Source organism: Vombatus ursinus, unplaced genomic scaffold (genome assembly GCF_900497805.2).
Source record: "Vombatus ursinus unplaced genomic scaffold, bare-nosed wombat genome assembly UNPS02014959.1, whole genome shotgun sequence".
In the NCBI taxonomy this organism is placed as follows: domain Eukaryota; kingdom Metazoa; phylum Chordata; class Mammalia; order Diprotodontia; family Vombatidae; genus Vombatus; species Vombatus ursinus.
In genome coordinates this window covers 7,583,690-7,601,557 of record NW_020954737.1, presented here as the reverse complement: position 1 = coordinate 7,601,557, position 17,868 = coordinate 7,583,690, and the positions used below count along the sequence as shown (strand labels likewise).

General features: G+C 34.5%; 1 protein-coding gene across 2 annotated transcripts in view; it reads left to right on the top strand.

The window, feature by feature from the left end:
* The window catches only part of FYTTD1 (forty-two-three domain containing 1), a 46,469-nt gene extending 30,054 nt beyond the window's left edge, over positions 1 to 16,415 (top strand). Inside the window, exons 4-9 of one of the 2 annotated variants that reach the window (XM_027845282.1) lie at positions 1,024 to 1,133; positions 4,987 to 5,083; positions 5,557 to 5,612; positions 7,890 to 7,964; positions 9,338 to 9,464; positions 13,876 to 16,415. In XM_027845282.1, the coding sequence (XP_027701083.1) occupies positions 1,024 to 1,133; positions 4,987 to 5,083; positions 5,557 to 5,612; positions 7,890 to 7,964; positions 9,338 to 9,464; positions 13,876 to 13,971 (561 nt within the window). In that variant the 3' untranslated portion in view covers positions 13,972 to 16,415. Of the gene's footprint in view, positions 1 to 1,023; positions 1,134 to 4,986; positions 5,084 to 5,550; positions 5,613 to 7,889; positions 7,965 to 9,337; positions 9,465 to 13,875 lie in introns of both variants that reach the window. The other variant, XM_027845281.1, reaches the window with a different exon arrangement.
* Positions 16,416 to 17,868: the final 1,453 nt, after the last annotated feature.

Genomic DNA, 17,868 nt, shown 5'->3' with positions numbered 1-17,868 from the left:
TGTTTTTAGCATTTTTATAACTATTTCAATATAACTCATTTCCTTTGTCATTTTATGAATTTTTATTTTTTGCATTTAAAAATATTATGAGATGGGCCCATATGCTTTACCAGACTGTAAAAGGGGATTCAGAACACAAAAAAGGCTCAAAGGGGACTTCATGACAAAAAAAAAATGGTTAAGAGCTCATGCTCTAGGGAATACATAGTATAAATAAGAAAGACATAAAGAAGCAAACTTTTGAGATAAGAAACCAAATAGAGAGTGTTGTGTGTTGCATAGATCTTCATTTAAAATACATGGACTTAAATTTATCACTACCTATTTTATTTGTAATACAGGAATTAAACATTTTCTTTCTGACAGTTTTTAGGCTTACCTTTAAGTATACTGTAGACTTATTAAAAAATAGATTTCTACATGAAGAGGAACAACCTTTATATGCAATATTTCCATTTTTCAGGAAGACATGTTTACTTTTTTTGTTTTTGCTAACTGTTGGTTTCAGCTAGTATTATAGAGTTGCCCCATACTACCTTCAGATAAGCATTTTTCAGCAATAGCTCACATTTCTATTCATATCATTTCACTCATTCATTCAACATTTATTAAAGGCATCTTTGGGCAGTGTCCTATCTAAGACCCTGCGGAAAATATAAAGGTTATGTGAATTAGGGCTCCCATAGAGAGCTCTCCCTAGAGAGGAAAAAAGTCAGAAATAACAAATAATTGTGTCACCTTATGATTTACAAAATGCTTATCTCACAGTAACTTCTAGGGGGTAGAGATGGTCTTAGTATTCTCCCTAGTTCACAGACAAGGAAACAGCTCAAAGGGGTTAATAATTTTCATTTTTCACATAGTTAATATGTCAGAGCTGGGATTTGAACCCATGTTTCTGATGCTAAATCTTGTACTCTTTTTATTACCCCCTCCCTACCTCCCTTTCCCCCCCAAAGAACACCTTCTATCTACAGGTAGGAAACCATGTTAATCAGATTGTTGTTGTTATTGTTTTTAAAGAACATACAGCGATATTATCCAATGTTAAAAAGGAAGACAAACCTTCAGAGACAAAATGACATGCAGAGGAAACCAATCCCAGTTCTCAGGAGGCCTAACCAGTTAAGAAGGTGAGAGGTTTGAAGTAGACCATTATAATGTGCTCTCCTTCATAAATTAAGATAATGCCACTGACCTACTGTCAGCGTGCATGTGTTTTTGTTGTGATTTTTTTTTTTCAGGAGTGATGATAGATTTGTGTTAATCTGTCCACACTCTACCTAGTGACTGAGCGCATGTCTTTTTAAGACCACTAGCTGGGATCCCTATAATATGACTGCTAAGCAGCAGATATTCCATAATGAGATTTTTTTTTTATCTAAACTACATCATTCATTAGCTCTAATGAATTTAATGTCCTGAAATTTGTGTTTTAAAGTATCGCTCACCTTCCCTAAATTTCTTGCTGCTTAAAACTATAGCCACAAAACCTATTATCCAGAAATAGAGTGTGAGGATTGATTTAGACTGGAGTCGTCTTTCCTGGGAACCTGTGGCATAAAGAAAAACCAGACATTCTTCATGAAGTCTGGTTGACCTGAAGCTGGATTAGACTGAATCTATTCATCATTGACTCATAGATTTATACCTGTCGGAAACCTTAGAGATCTAAATCAACCCCCTGTTTTATAGATGAGAAAACTGAAGCTGCTAAAGTTCACAAAGATTAGAGGCAGAGTCTGAATTTGAACCTAGGCCCTGTGACTCCACATCTAGCTCTCTTTCCACTTGACCACAGTAGCAGCTTTAAATTTAGTTGTAATTTGTTCATTTGACCATTTGCCCTCTGTAAAGACAAGGTGAACAGGAGAAAAAGCCCAGCTGTTCACTTTTTTGCAAGTACTATAGTACTGCTGAGTCTTTGTAGAAGTTAACTAGAATACCTTGGATTTTATAATTTTGTTTTAATACATTTTTGCTAGAGTTGCAAGACAACCCAGTTTAACCCAGCTGGAGCTGTATGTGGACACCTATCCTTTTGTTTTGTGCACTTCAACATATTCATCAGGATGGAGGTTTTGTAATGTCAAACCTCTTTGGAAACAAACTTTTTTTTTTTAATAGATCATATTGATGCCTTTAAATGGTTAAAACAATGTTTTATTGATGCTCTTGTTTTTATATCAGTCACCTCCCAGGGACTCTATCAACCCTCCCCTGCCCCCCTCTATTTTAACAAATAAGGACAGTCGAGAAAAACTCTGCACCTATAGTCCATCATCTTTCAGCAGAGAGGTAGGAGGCATGCTTCATCAGTCCTCTGAAATCAGGATTGGATAATGTTTTGAACAGACTTCTACATCTTTCAGTGTTATTTTCATTTACATTATTATGGTCTTTGTGTAAATTGTTGTGCTTCTGCTTTTTTTGCTATGCATCAGTTCGTATAAGTCTTTATAAGTTTCTCTGAATTCTTCTTATTCATAGTATCTTATGGCATAGTAGCATCCTGTTGTATTTATGTACCACAATTTGTTCAGCTATTCCTTTATCAATGGGTAACCTACTTTCTGTGTAATTCTTTAATACCAAAAATGCTATCATTTTTGTATATATGAACCTTAATATCCTTGAGATATATGCCTGCTATCCCTTGTTTGTCTATTCATTAGTAACTTTTTTTTTAGTATAATCCCAAATTTCTAGATTAGGTAATCCACAGTTCCATCAACAGTACATTATTTATATGCTTAGCCTTCCATAGGCCCTCTAGCATTGACTATTTTCATCTTTTGCCAGCTTTACTGAGGAGTTTTTATTTGCATCTCTCTTATTTGCTATTTGAAGGATTCTTTTATGTGGTTGTTGATAGCTTGCATTTCGTACCTTTTGTTTTCACATCACAACAGTTTGTGGATCTGTCTTCTCCTGCCAGGAGCTCTCCCATACCACAAAGTAAAACAATTGAGCAAAAGCAATGGAAACAGTGACTAGTGTGATAGCATATACAGCATTACAGAATTTGAAAATTAGAAAAGAATTTAGTGGCCATCTAGTTTTTCCCATACAGGAAAGGAACCCCTATCATAAAATATTCCACTAAGGGTATTCCATCCTCACCCGTAGTCTGCCAGCAAGTTGAAATTATTATTGCAAAAGAGAAACTTCTGAAATGAGAGTTGTCAGATAAAGTAATAACTTACATTTTATACAGCATCTAAGCATTGACAAAGGATTATGTGTGTATATATATATATTTTTCTCATTTCATCATTGAAACAGATAGTAAAAATATTTTTATCCTCCTTTTATAGCTAAGGAAATTTGAGTGTCAGAAAGGTTAAATTACTTGCCCAGAGTCACGTAGGGTAGCAAGAGCTGGGGTGCAAATCCTAGTTTTCTGCCTCCCAATTCCAGAACTGTTTCCATGTTACCTCTCTGACTCCTTTTTCCCTGTGACTGCATGTTTCAAAGATAACATTTATTAATAAGATTATATGAACATGAGATGATTTCCTCTGGGTGGGTACTCACCTCCAAGGTTTTTGTTTTGTCTTTGTATCTCCAGCACCTAACACAGAGCCATGCACTAATTATTTGCATTGGCAGTAGCGTTTCATGGAGAACCGTCATCTAATTTTAGAATCCAAAATGGTGAAATTTGGGGACAGTTAATTCAGGAAATATGTATAAGCACCTTTTAAGTCCAAGTGTGAACTTGGCTACTGTGAATAATAGTAAAGCATCAGGAAAGCCTTCCCTGAAATGCTTACATTCCCTTGTTAGAAAGTCAAACTGCAATAATAACTGTAATTCACATTTAATTTTGCAGTTACAGTACTGTGATCTATATACATTTTCTTATTTGTATGCTTAAATAAAACTAGAGAACAGTAATCAAGTGGTAGTTTATGTGGCTTAGGGTGTTGATAAAGAAAAAGATAATTGTGAGTTCAGGTAGTCAGGGAAAGTTTCATGGAGAAGGTCTTGAGTTGTATCTTGAGTAATAGGATAGGAGTAAACAGCCAGGTTAGAAACTTGTAAAACAGACCAGAGAGAACATGTAGAATGGCTCAGAAGGAGGCCATAGAGAAGTTAAGAGCAGCAGCTAAGCTAGAAGGACTAATTTGCCTGGACTTGGTTGTCCTTTGAAAAGCACTAGCTGGATCATTGATATTTGCACAGATTGAGCCCTTTCAAGTCTTAGTTTAGCATGGATTTTTATCAGCAACCTTGTTGAACTCTAGGAAGAGACCTAGGTTTATGCTCTATAATCACTGAGTCATTGCATGTGCTTAGGACTTAGTGTATTTCAGAGCACTTCCATATACAGTATCTCATTTGATTATGTTATCCCTGTGACACAGATGCTTAAATTGAGAATGGTTAAGTGAGTTGTCAGGCCAGTGGAGTTGGAACTTCAGAATTCTGGGTCCCCAAAACTCTTTCCATTGTACTATTCTGTCCATCAGCGTATTTTTGTTTATTTCATGAAGTTCAGATATGGCCTTTTTGAAAGGGACAATCTCAATTTACAAACATGACCTGGAGATTTACTTTGGGTATACCAAGGTTTCAAGAGAATGAATTGAATCAGACATGTAGCTTTCCATCTGCGTGGAAAGGTAAAAACAGAATTAAGTTTTCCAGATGCAAATTAATGTTCCCTGATTGTCAGGTTTTTTTCCTTAACTTTTTTATTTTGAGGGGCAAATAAGTCTAATGTTATTACTGACTCGGCAAACTGCCATGGCAAAGTACTTCTGCGTTGAAATAACAGCTTTTGACTCCCACAGTTTGAACTATTGAAACTTGTCTTGAAGTACCTATAGATATAAATCAGGTTCTGCTTCATTGAGAATTATTTCAGAGTCTTGGTCCTTCTCTTTTGAACATGATTTGTTTAAGTTTTTTTGCCTTGAAGAGTCTAAGATCTTCATGGTAATGTGTTGTGGTTTTTGTTTTTTTTAATAAATGTTATAGGAATAATGTTCCAGTCAATTTCACCAGGAATGGGACTAAATTAAATCAGCAAAAAGACACACGCCAGGCAACCTTTCTTTTCAGAAGAGGCCTAAAGGTATGGGAAAAGCTTGTCAATCAGAAAAGACGACCATGAGCCACCAGTTATGACAGTTGTCATTTAGCGGTGTGGTTTCACAGTATAGATGGAACAGTGAAAAAGAAGTGCTCTGGGAGTGGGAGAGTAGCACCCTCTATGAACGTTTATTCTTATCTGCCCTGCTTGCTTGGCTCTCCTAAAAAAAATTTCCTCTGAAAACCTTTATTTCATTTTCATTTGTAGCCTGTGTTTACTAAGAGTGTAATACGTGAATCCTCAGCTGGTTGATCATGGGGACATGCTTAGAATCTACATTGCTTGAAATAGCTGAAGTTGTTTGGCTTTTTAGTGATGCTTTTCCCTCAATCCTACATTTATTTCATCACTACACTTCAGTTAAGGAATAAAGTAGTTCCTTGCCCAAGTTTTATTGTGCTGAGATCTTGTGTTTTCTGCAAGAACAGTTGCTTTGCTTATTTTTTCAGGTTCAGGCCCAGGTACACCCAGGACAACTATTAGACAAACCAACAGCAAGGAGAACTCGTCAGTAAGTTTAAATTTATATTTTTAGAATGTCATTTTAAAAACACATCAACTCAGCTACCAAAATGAGTATGTGTTGTAGTACTAAAAGAAGTTGAAATGAAATGAAAGAAAGTTGGATAGTGGGCTTGAAACTAATAGGTCCTCCTTAGATTTTTTGTTGTTCTTCCCTACCCCATCTTTGGATTTTAAAGGAGTATTCACTTGGAAAAGAAACTTTAAAGATTGTAGACTAGAATGATAGCATCATTAATCTATGTGTGTCCATAGAACTGATACAGATTTTATGGGTGAACCCATCTTTAGTTACAGTCAGCAACAGGGCTGCGCTAACATTTCTGTGCTCAAAAAAGATTTAATTCTGCTTGTATTAACAATTGTAGAACTTGAAACATTACTCATGTGTTTTTATTACCATTATTACATGTTTTTGAGGGAACTTTTGGCCTCCAAAATAAGAATTATGGTTTATATATCCGTTTGATAGCATAGTAGGAGACAGTGGTATATAAAGGAAGACATTTGTGTTCTAATCTCAGTGCTCACTCTGACTGACAATATGACTTTAAACAAGTCATTTAACTTCTTTTTGTCCGTTTCCTTGTCTATAAAATAGGAATGAAAATAGTATTTGTCATGTTTTCAAAGTGGGTTCTTCCAAAGAAGTACCAGCTGATTTCCATTGTATGGTCTCTCATTCTCATTTCATCTTGAGTTAGGGTTCTGAGATGACCTGACATGGTGCAGTGGGATTTAAAGTTGCAGTGGGTGTCTTGCTTTAAACTGAATCTCAGTAAAGAATCATTCCCCTCCTGGCTAAGGAAAATGATACTTTATGAAGTAGTTTGTATTAAAGAAATTAATTTGTCTTTAAGAAAGACAAAAGTAACTTTGCTGGCTGGTTTAAAATACTTGGTTAATTTTTTACTTCTTAATTGCATAGCTACTGTATTAAAATAACCATTTTGTACCAACTATTAAGTAAACAGATGGTGTGTCATTTCCTGGCATACAAAGTTGGGGAGATAAAACAAACAGATTTACACATTCAAATAATAATAGGTTATATATACATGTGTGTATAAGTAGGTATACACGCAGTTAAATGTAATCAGGGTTGTAAAATTGGAAGCAGTATGGGAATTTTGAGGTAATCCATTTTATAATTAGTGTGATGAAATGGCAATACATTTTAATTAGTTGTGTGTATGTGTATCCATAAAATAGGAAATTCTAGAATATATAAGATAATCACTAATGTGGAATTATTTTTCACATAATTAAATATTATTGTATCACTTGGGCAATAAAGGATAGATTATAGTCTTATAGGTCGTATAGGTCTTTAGTCTTCAGAAATATTATTTGCTGATTGGGATATGCTATATAAAATTATTTTTGCTAAAGTCCCTTTCAAAAAATTTGAAGATGGTAACTGTCAAAGTATAGGATGGTTCAATGAATAGTACTCTTTGTTAAGTAGGGAGAGGATATCATTGTTGGGTGGAATAAGGGGGAGAGTGCTTCATGAAAGAAAGGGAATTGTAAATGGGCCTTGAAAGAAAATTAAGGTGCTGTTTTCAAGGCATGCTCAGTTAAGGAGTGATGAAAAGACCAACATAGCTAGAACATTGGGGAGGGAGGAAAGAGAGAGAAGTTAACAGAGGTAAAGTGAGATTTGTATTGATCCAACAGGTAATAGGGAGTTGTAGCTTTTTGAAATTGGGACACTGTTTTGGTACAGATATTATTTTAGGAAGATTAGTGTGGTGGCACTATGCTCTTATGAATTGGGGTGCAGTGGAGATTGAAGATAGAGAGATTAAATAGGAATCCCCTGTGAATAATCCATGTGTTAAGGCCTAGACTAAGATGATGGCAATATAAATAGAAAGGAAAGGATTATAAAGAAAGAATTGGTAGGATTTAGTGGTAGATTGTACATAGGGGATAGTGGAGAGATAGAAATGGAATCTTCATTGTCTACTCTGGGTAACTGGGAAAACTGGTGCCAATGACAAGTGGATTTATATAGAAAGGTGATTAAATAACACAAAATTAGATATCAGAAATATTTAAACATAGGATATAACAAGACTTTTTTTTTATCAAATTTAAAATAAAATCACTTTGATTCAGTATTCTTTTAAGAAAATGATGTTTTAAGTTTAAATCTCTTCCAAACTTTTTTTAGACTAAAATTCACAATTAAAGTGATAAGAGAATGTCAATTTTCATGTGAATTCCATTTCAATAATGTGTTTTCCTGTATTTTAACTAGGTGGCGAACTTCTACCACAAATGGAGGAATTTTGACTGTATCCATTGACAATCCTGGAGCAATTCATCCTTCAGTGTAAGTAAATTTTTCTGCCAGTAGATCTACTTAATATTTTAGCTTGTAGAAAGTGAAATGCTTTTAAAAATGGAATTTTGCCAGTTAATTAGTTTGCATAAACATTTCACTTCACTTTTTATTAAGTTATTTTAGAGATTCAGCTTTCTTAGTTTATATTTAGGTTTTAGCAGAGTGATCTGGGAGACCTAGATTGGTATCAGAATAGTAGTTCTATATTCTAACCCATGTACTTTGAATAATTAGTTCTTCATCCTTTTGTCTTCACAAATGGAGCCAGAGATTAGGAAAGCTTTTTAGCTGGGGTTCTTTTGTTTTTGATCTGTTCACCTTAATGATTTAAAGTGAATGACTCATTTCAGGTATATTGGCTCTTCAGTTTGCAGAACACATTGTCATTTCTGCCGAACTACCTGCCAGTGTTGTTTCAGCACAGTATGAAATTCTTCATGGCCTTGAAAGGGTTCTTAATCTTATGACCTTCAAAGCTTGGGCCACTTTCTGGTCAATGAGAATAACTTATTGACTCCATTAAGAAAATAATTAGAATATTCTCTTCTCCTTGTTTAGGGAGACAGACCACATAGGCCCTTCTCTCTAACTTGAAGCAAATCAATTAAAATCTATCCTATTTTAGGATTCCTAAGATAAGAAACTTTTTCTTATATCTGCCTCTCGGTAGATAAGAAATAAGAAATAAAGCAAACTGACATGGGAATGAGTTCCTAATTAACAGCTTGTTCTCTCTAAGGGAGGCAAGGGTAAACAGAAAGTTTTATTTTTCTGTTTGTTGAGTCTTTTATGAGTGACTCCTCACCGATTTAATCTTCAGAACATTAAATCAATTAGGATATTTTACTTTTTGCCAGTGTGACTTTGGAAACTTTCTTCATCAATGTATATTGGCAACTCCATTGTAACTTGTAGAGAGTTACCTGGGAAACTGCCACAGTAAATGACTTGCCCATAGTCATATAACTTTGATGTGTTCAGTGAGACTTGAGCTTCGGTCTTTCTGACTCAAAGGTCTGCCCTCTTTCCACTACTTCATACTCTTCTTTATAGGACAGTTACTGGGGTGCAGTCAGGTGAATTTAAGTGTTACTTCAAAATGTTTTATTTCTCAAAATAGTTTATTTCTCAAACAGACATATTATAGAAGCTACATATTAAGTATTTAGACGTAGTAATCAGTGTTGTAATGAGTACATTATGGACAATATCTTAAATTTTTAATTCATTAATAAAAAAATACTGCTGGTTTATTAGGATTTGTATGCCAGTAAAGACATCTTATATACAAAATTTTTCTCTTAGTTTTTATGGTGTTGTTGCACCAATTTAATTTTCACTTTAAAAATTTTTTTTAATAGAGCTCAGAGACCCCGTTTAACTCGTACTCCTATACCATCATTTCTGATGAAAAGGGATCACCCTGAAGAGAAGAAGATTCCCAAAGGAGTTCCCTTACAATTTGATATAAACAGTGTTGGAAAACAGGTAAATTTTATTTTCTTTCTAGTACTTGAAGCATTTCACTGGGTCCACTTTAACAAAATAACAGTAGCAGCATTTACAAAGTACAGTACTTTATACGTAGTAAATATTTAATGTATTTCATGTTAGTAGCTCTTTTTCCTTTATAGATTTTAGGTATTATTTCTTTTAAAAAAGTTTTTTATATCTTTTTCTTTTCACCACATTCATTCCTAAATATATCCTTTCCCTCTCTTCTCCCTAGACAATTATTCTTCTAACAAAAAATAAAAAGAAAGAAAAATAGATAAAACTAAAACCTAAATTAAAGACAAATTAAACGTCAACCAAGTTTTGATAGTATATGCATGTTCTCCCCGTCTCTGCAAAGAAGGAAGGGAGGTGCATTTTTTTCACCCTTGATAATTATAATTAATTACCCACTCCTCAGTTTGTTCTTTTCTTTTTTCCATTGTTATGGTCACTATGTATGTTGATTTCCTGATTCTGCTCACTTCTCTTTACATCAGTTCATATAAGTTTTCCCATGCTTCTTTGTATTATTACTATTCATCATTTGTTGCATTGCAGTAATATTCCTTAACACATTCATGTACCATAGTTTATTTAGCGATTTTCCAATTAACTTTTATTTCCTATTCTTTGCTACTACAAAAAATGCTATTACAAATATTTTGGTGTATAGGGGACCATATCTTTTGACCTTGGGTAGAAGTGTATACCTAGCAGTGGGATCTCTGAGTTAGAGGGTACTTGCATTTTAGACAACTACTTAGCATAATTCTAAATTTCTTTCCAGTCTGGTTTTGGGTTTTTTTGGGTTTCGTTTTTTTTTTTGCCTTCAGTGAGTTTTTTTTAAGTAATTTATTTTGAATTATCAAAAATCATTTCCATAAGCTTTTCAGTTTTAAATCTTTCTCCACCTCCCTCCCCAAGACAGAGCACAATCTGATATAGGCTATACATATACATTACTATTAAACATATTTTCACATTAGTGATGTTGTAAGTAAGAATTAGAACCGATAGGAGGAACCACCAGAAAGAGGAAATAAAACACAACAGAAGAAAAAAAATTAGCAAATAGTATGTTTCCATCTGCATTCAAACTCCATAGCTCTTTCTTCTTTGTGGATAGCATTTTCCATCATGATGTCTTCGATCCCTCTATTGCTGAGAAGGGTTAAGTCTATCAAAGTTAGTCATCGCACAACGTGGCTGTTATTGTGTACAACGTTCTCTTGGTTCTGCTCACTTCACTCAGCGTCAGTCCATACAAGTGTTTCCAGGTTTTTCTGAAGTCAGCCTGTTTACCGTTTCTTATAGTGCAATAGTATTCCATTACATTCATATACCACAATTTGCTCAGCCATTCCCCTGTTGATGGGCATCCTCTCAATTTCCAGTTCTTTGCCACCACAAAAGAGCTGTTATAAATATTTTTTGTACATGTGGGTCCTTTTCCCATTTGTATGATCTCTGTGAGATATAGCCCTAGATCCTATTGCTGGATCAAAGAGTATGCACATTTTTATAGCCCTTTGGGCATAGTTCTAAATTGCTCTCCAAAATGGTTAGATCATTTCACAAATCCACCAACAATGCATTAGTGTTCCAATTTTCCCACATCTTCTCCAACATTTATCATTTTCCTGTTTTATCATGTTGGCCAATCTGATAGGTGTGATGTGGTACACCTCAGAGTTGTTTTGATTTGCATTTCTTTAATAAATAGTGATTTAGAGCATTTTTTCATATGACTATAGATGGCTTTAATTTCTTCATCTAAGAACTGCCTGTTCATATCCTTTGACCGTTTATCAATTGGGGAATGACTTGTATTCTTACAAATTTGACTTAATTTTCTATATATTTTAGAAATGAAGCCCTTATCAGAGACACTGGTTATAAAAATTCTTTCCCAATTTTCTACTTTCCTTCTATCTTGGTTGCATTGGCTTTGTTTGTGCAAAAACTTTTCAATTTAATGTAATCAGGTTATCCATTTTGCATTTCATAATGGTCTCTGTCTCCTGTTTGGTCATGAATTCTTCTGCTCTCCATAAATATGATAGGTAAACCTTTCCAGTCAGGTTGCACAAATTCATAGTTACACAACAACATGTCACTGTGCCTCTCTCCCTGTAGCCCTCTAACATTTACTTCCATCTTTTGTCATGTTTGACACTTGGTTGGATATGTAAGGTGAAAGTTCAGCTTTATTTCAATTTGCATTTCTCTGTTAGTGAATCTTAGATGCATTTGTTTTGAAGACTGTTTGATACCCTTTGATCATTTATCCATTGGAGAATGGTTCTTAGTGTTAAATTGTGCAAGTTCTCTAAATGTCTTGGATATCAGACTATTATCAGATATTTGATGCAGATTTCCCCCCATTGATATCTTCCTTTCTTTCCTTACTCTTACTCATTTTGTTCATGCAAAAGCCTTTCAGTTTCGTGTAATTGAAATCACCTATTTTTATTATCATTTCTGTCACTTGTTAAGAATTCTTCCGCAATTGCTGGAAAAACTTAAAAGCATTTTTAGGAGGAAATAGGATTAGACCAACATCTCACACAGTATATCAAGATAAGGTCAAAATGGGTGCATGATTTAGATGTAAAGGATGATATCACAAGTAAATTAGGGAAGGATGGGAAAATGTACTTGTCAGATAAGGATAAGGGGAGAGTTTATAACCAAATGAGATAAAGAGGGTTACAGGAAGTAAAAGCTGATAATGTTGATTATATGAAATTTAAAAGTTTTTGCACAAACAAACTAAAGCAGCCAAAATGAGAAGGAAAAACTGCCATTTGGTTGGCAAAATCCACAAACCCTTTGATCCATTACTAGGTCTGCATCTTAAAGAGATTAGAGGAAAAGGACCTATTTGTACAGAAATATTTATTATTTATTTTTTGTTTTTTTGTTTGTTTGTTTGTTTTAGGCAATTGGGGTTAAGTGACTTGCCCAGGGTCACACAGCTAGTAAATGTTATGTGTCTGAGGCCTGATTTGAACTCAGGTCCTCCTGAATCCAGGGCAGTGTTCTATCCACTGCGCCACCTAGCTGCCCCTACAGAAATATTTATAGCAGCTCTTTTTGTGGTAATAAAGAATTAGAAATGGAAGAGATGCTCATGAATGGCTGAACAAGTTGTGGTATGACTGTGATGGAATTCTGTTGTGCTATAAGAAATGATGAGCAGTATGGTTTCAGGAAAACCTGGGAAGCCTTATATGAACTGATACAAAGCAGAATCAGGAGAATATTGTAGTGATGATCAACTGTGAAAGACTTGATAATTCTGATCAAGACAGTGATCCAACAAGTCCAAAGAACTTAGGATGAAAATGATATTCACTTTCAGAAGGAGATCTGATAAACTCTCAGTGCAGATTAAAGCATACTTTTTAAACTTTCTTTGGGGGTGAGGGGGGCATTTGCAACAGGGCTAATATGGACAATTTAAAAAAAAAAACAATTCTTTCACAACCATAGCTGTGAATAGTACATGATCTGGTACTAATTTCATTTTTTTAAAAACTTAAGTTGTGTATTTATTGTGCCATGTAGTATAAGAAACCTGATGTCTTCGAGATTGTCTTCAAATTTTCCCATTTGTTCTTGTCAGAATCAGAAAGGAGTTCTTTCCACTTAGGAAATTTATCTTCTTGGGTTTATGAAACAGTAGTAGAACGCCTTATGCCATTAGTATACTTGTATTTCACTCCCTTGTTACCCATATTCTCTTCACAATGACTTAAGGTCCTATACTTCATCAGTATTTGTTCCACAGTTTATTAGTTCTCCAGTGACACTGTCTTTGGATGTGGATTCTTTGTGAATTGTGGCACTGCCTCCCTCCCCTCCTCTAAACAACTTGACTAGAAAATATGAGTTCATAAGAATTAGGCAAATCCTGTGGGGGAGTCATAGGAAGGTGGGTCATTTGCTGTCAGTTGAATTACTTGAAAAATCAGATCTGGTTAAGCTATAATAGGTACAATGGATTTGAGGGTTTATTGATTGGAATCAAGGAAAATAAGAGTTGCCTTTCACAGTATTCCAAGCAAAAGATGTTTTTTTTTTTTTTAAAAACCCTACATTTGGTAGTTAACAGTGGGATTGGTAAAGAAGGAGCAGTTGTAAGTGAGATTGTGATCATATTGAAAGGGTCTACTGAGAAATGTAGTTGACTTGGAGAATTAACATAGCATTTACAGTGATAGGAAAGGCAAAAAGACAATTTTTGGCAGGGAGAAGATTTGGTGACACTAATCTTGTCCATAAAAATTTGTAACTACAAATTCTTCCGAATCATAATTACATCTTCTTTATTCCAAGTCAAATTTTAGTTGAATGGCTTGAAGTCAAGTTGTTAAACTTCTTTTTTTCTTTCTTTTAGACTGGGATGACTTTGAATGAGCGATTTGGAATCCTGAAGGAACAAAGAATTGCTCTCACTCAGAATAAAGGAAGCCGCTTTGTGACTGTGGGATAGATCCTTTTTCAGAGGGACATTTGAGTGACAACTACTTGTTTGAAAAGTTGAGTTGACAGAAGAAAGTGTGTCCCAGAAATTCCATGGAACTTTGTTTCAATACTGACAAATCTAAATAACTATTACTGCTTTTACTTTGAAATAGTATTTTTTTTAAATGTATGAAGTAATCCCTTGAGAGAACACCAGGGAAATCCTGTTCTATTCTTAAAGATGTCCTTTTTGCTGTGACAGAAATTCTACATGGACTTAATTGGATGATAAAGGGGTAGCGTTCTTCTTTGGTTCCTCATGCAAATACATGCAACAGACCTGTAGAAGTTAATTATTTTTGTGATAGTGCTATTTGGTATCTTTTCTTTCCTTTACCCATTCAGATTACATATATATGTCCATTGTAAATCTCTTTTTAAAAAGAGGTATGAGTCTGTATCATTCTGTTTCTTTTCTGATTGGCATTTGACATGGCATGGATTTCATCAGCAGGGGTACAAAAAAGTTCGTCAGGAAATTCAGAATTTCAATGTTTGCATGTGTGTACCTGAGACTTGTTATTTTCTCCTCCATCAAAGTTTTATTAGGCAATGGGTCCACTACAGAAGGTAAATTTCCCAGTATACCTTTTTACTTTTCTAGAATAAGTCTGTAGTGACTATATTTTAGCAAGAGATTTGACTCCAGGCATTAGTCTCAGTGTGTTTAAGGGTTATAAATGCATGTTTGCATAATTACCTATAGTGACCTTGGGGGAGAATATCTCCTATAAAAACCTCACTTTTAAGTTTTTATCAGATGAAGGAAATGAAAAGGGAAATAATTTAAGGAATGGCTAGTCAAAGAGATGGATGATGGGACTTGAAGCTTCACATCTAGGTTATTTGTATTGTCTAAAGTGGCCATAGACCTGAGACCTGTACCTATGACCAGGTATTCAAATCGTATTTTAAAACAGTTGGTATAAATTGAATCTGCCTTGTTAGAAATCTCAGCAGTAAAGTTAACATCTGTAAAGTACTGAGCTCCCCCATCTGGGATGTTAAATTTTACATTCATTAAACACACCGGAAAAAATGTTGAAAGTGAACCCTTTTAAAAAAAAACATTTTGTAAACTTTAATTTATCAAATAGAAAAAAAGGAGATAGTAGACAGAGGGTGAGCTGTGATCTTGTTTTATATTTGTGACCAGCTTCATATGAATGGAGTGATGTTGAGACACAGAGAGAAATGGTAATTTTATTTGGGATTTAAGGGGTCTATCGTGCCAAGAATGTGCTTGAGGGATCCTTAGATAGTTGTGTACTATGAGTGGTATGATGCCAAAATACAGAGGGAACATTTCATTTCCAGGTCTTGTCATTTCTGAACCTAACTTTTTTGATGTGCCACGTCATTTAAAAAAAAAAAAAAGTAGGGATTTTAGATCACATTGAGTGTTGACTTTATTTTCCTATGTAAAGAAAAATTTTCCCCCATCCCATCTCTTCAGATTTATCTTCCCCCCATCTCTTGCCCCTTCTGGATTTTTTATCTTGGTCTCTTAAGAAGCTAGTGATAGAAAGCTGTCAATGCCATTTTATGTGCATATACCAAAGAAGTCAAGCCCGAATGAGAGTAACTTCCAAGTTTATACTGATAAAGAATTATAAGGAGTCAGCCACCAAACCCAAATGCTCTTAGAGCATTTCTACTTCTAATAGAGACCCTGGGGGCCCTTTTCAAATCATTTTCATAGATACAAAGCTTATAGTCAATCCAAGAATAATGGGATTTAAACTGAGGGTGGTTCAGCTTCATTGATGGATGAGAATAAGATGATGAAAAAGAAATAACCAAAACCTGAACACAAGTTTGCTACCATAATCTTTTGTGGAAAAAATTGAAAAGGGAGTAAAAATTTTTTTTGTTTTCCTATTGCATTAGTCTTGGAAATGATGCTACAAAAGTAATGTAGGTGATGTTTTATTTTGAAATCCCTTATTGAATGTTTACATTAAGTACATCAAGCAACAGGACTGGTTTTGGTAAGCTTCTTGTCTTAATGCTTCCATAACATTATTCAATCTAAAGTTTTCTTTTTAAAAGTGCAAATTTGCATTTGCTACAACTAAGTTGAAATTCTTGAGTATTGACTTTTAACAAACATAAAAAATGGTCAGTTTTGTTAAGGGGAAAAAAATCCCTCTGTTGGAGTATAAGCAGCTAATTGGTGTTAGTCATCCTGTTTCAGTGTATACAATTTCTGCGTTCCAGGATGCAACATAAAATTCTTTTTGCATCAAGATCGATGCAAAACATTGATGCAATGCATCATGAAAAGAAAGTTTGTATTTAATGAGAAGGTGCTTTACACTGTACTTTTTGGTATTTTTTGGAAAAGTTACTACATTTGGAACTATTCTGAAGCTGTTAATTTTTTTTAAAAATAAAATGTTGCAGGTTTCACATGGTCTATTCCTAGTTATAAAGATGAAATGGTAACGTACGGTAACAAATTATGTGGTTTTAATATGGTCTTCATGAAAAGGAAAAGGGTTACTGTTTTTTTTTTTAAGTGGGCAGAGGAACAAGGTTGCTTTAAGTATTTACTTAGGAGTGCTTAAAAATATTTTAACATTACACTAATTAAACAACCTGTGCACCTAGAGGTCCACACATGAGTTGGACATCTTGCAGTAAATTTTCATAGTGTCTTGGTAGCATCTGTTAATGAGAATATGTCTCCACTTCTAAAGAAGTCACGTTTTTATTTAGGACTGGTATACCATTTCTAATGTGATTTTTAAACCTATTTAAGAATTTAAATGCAGTTTGGTTTATTGGATAGAGAGTAACTCTTTGAGTTTAGCCTTTCCACTTTGTGATGCTAGCAAATCACTTAATCACAGAGCTCTCAGGCCATACTTAGAAAAGGAAGTTTCAGAGTCCTTGTTGCTCAGTTTCCTCAGTGAAAGGTGCCCCACTCTAAGGAAATCACAGGACTAGCTCCACACCCTCACTATACAGATACTTTGTAAGACAGATGATCGTGTATTGGTGGTGGAGGAGGGAGAGCCGAGTGAGAACTAAAAAGAATTCATTTACCTAGCAATCATTAAACATCTATATTTTCACACCTGTATTAGGCACTCAGAGGAATACAAAAAACATGTGAGGTACAGATAGCATCTTGGCCTTTAAAAAGGTTACATTTTAGGTGGTGAGGAAAAGAAAAATAAGAAACAATTATGAAGTCATGCAAAGTAATATATGATTATATGTTAGAATGAATAGGGAGAGGATTACATGATTTCTTTACTTTTAGGCAGTATGAGACAAGATAAACATCACTGAACTTAGGAGTCCTGACTCACTAGTTCTGTGACTTTATGAAAGTCACTTAATGTCTCCAAATCTCACACTATCCTTTAAAAACTCATCAAAAGCATTTATTAAGCATCCCACCCCATACTGAGTTCTGAGAGTTCAATGACAAAAAATGAAGCAGTCCCAGATTTTATTTAAACAAAATCTACCTTTATGGATTCTTGTTTGAATCAAATAAGATAATAGGTTTAAAAGTTATAGTAACTGCAAAGTGTAATGTAAATTTCAAACCAAGCATAAAACAAAATGTTTAAAATACTATTCTGGTGCCTCATTGAGGCATGAAGGTGACTCTGGAAGTTGTGTTACCATAACTCAAGCACTATCAGGTTCTAACAAGCAAGAAAGTTTGAGCTGGTGCCTGGCAACTGAGGATCAGCTTATCTAAACTGGAAGTACTCCTCCTTTTCCCATAGCAACTCATGAAGACAATCTACTAAGGGACTTAGGAGTTGATCTTTATTGATAGAATGAACTATCTTACTGCAGGAAAGCAATCAGGGAACCTTTTCTTTTGATCTTAAAATTACAT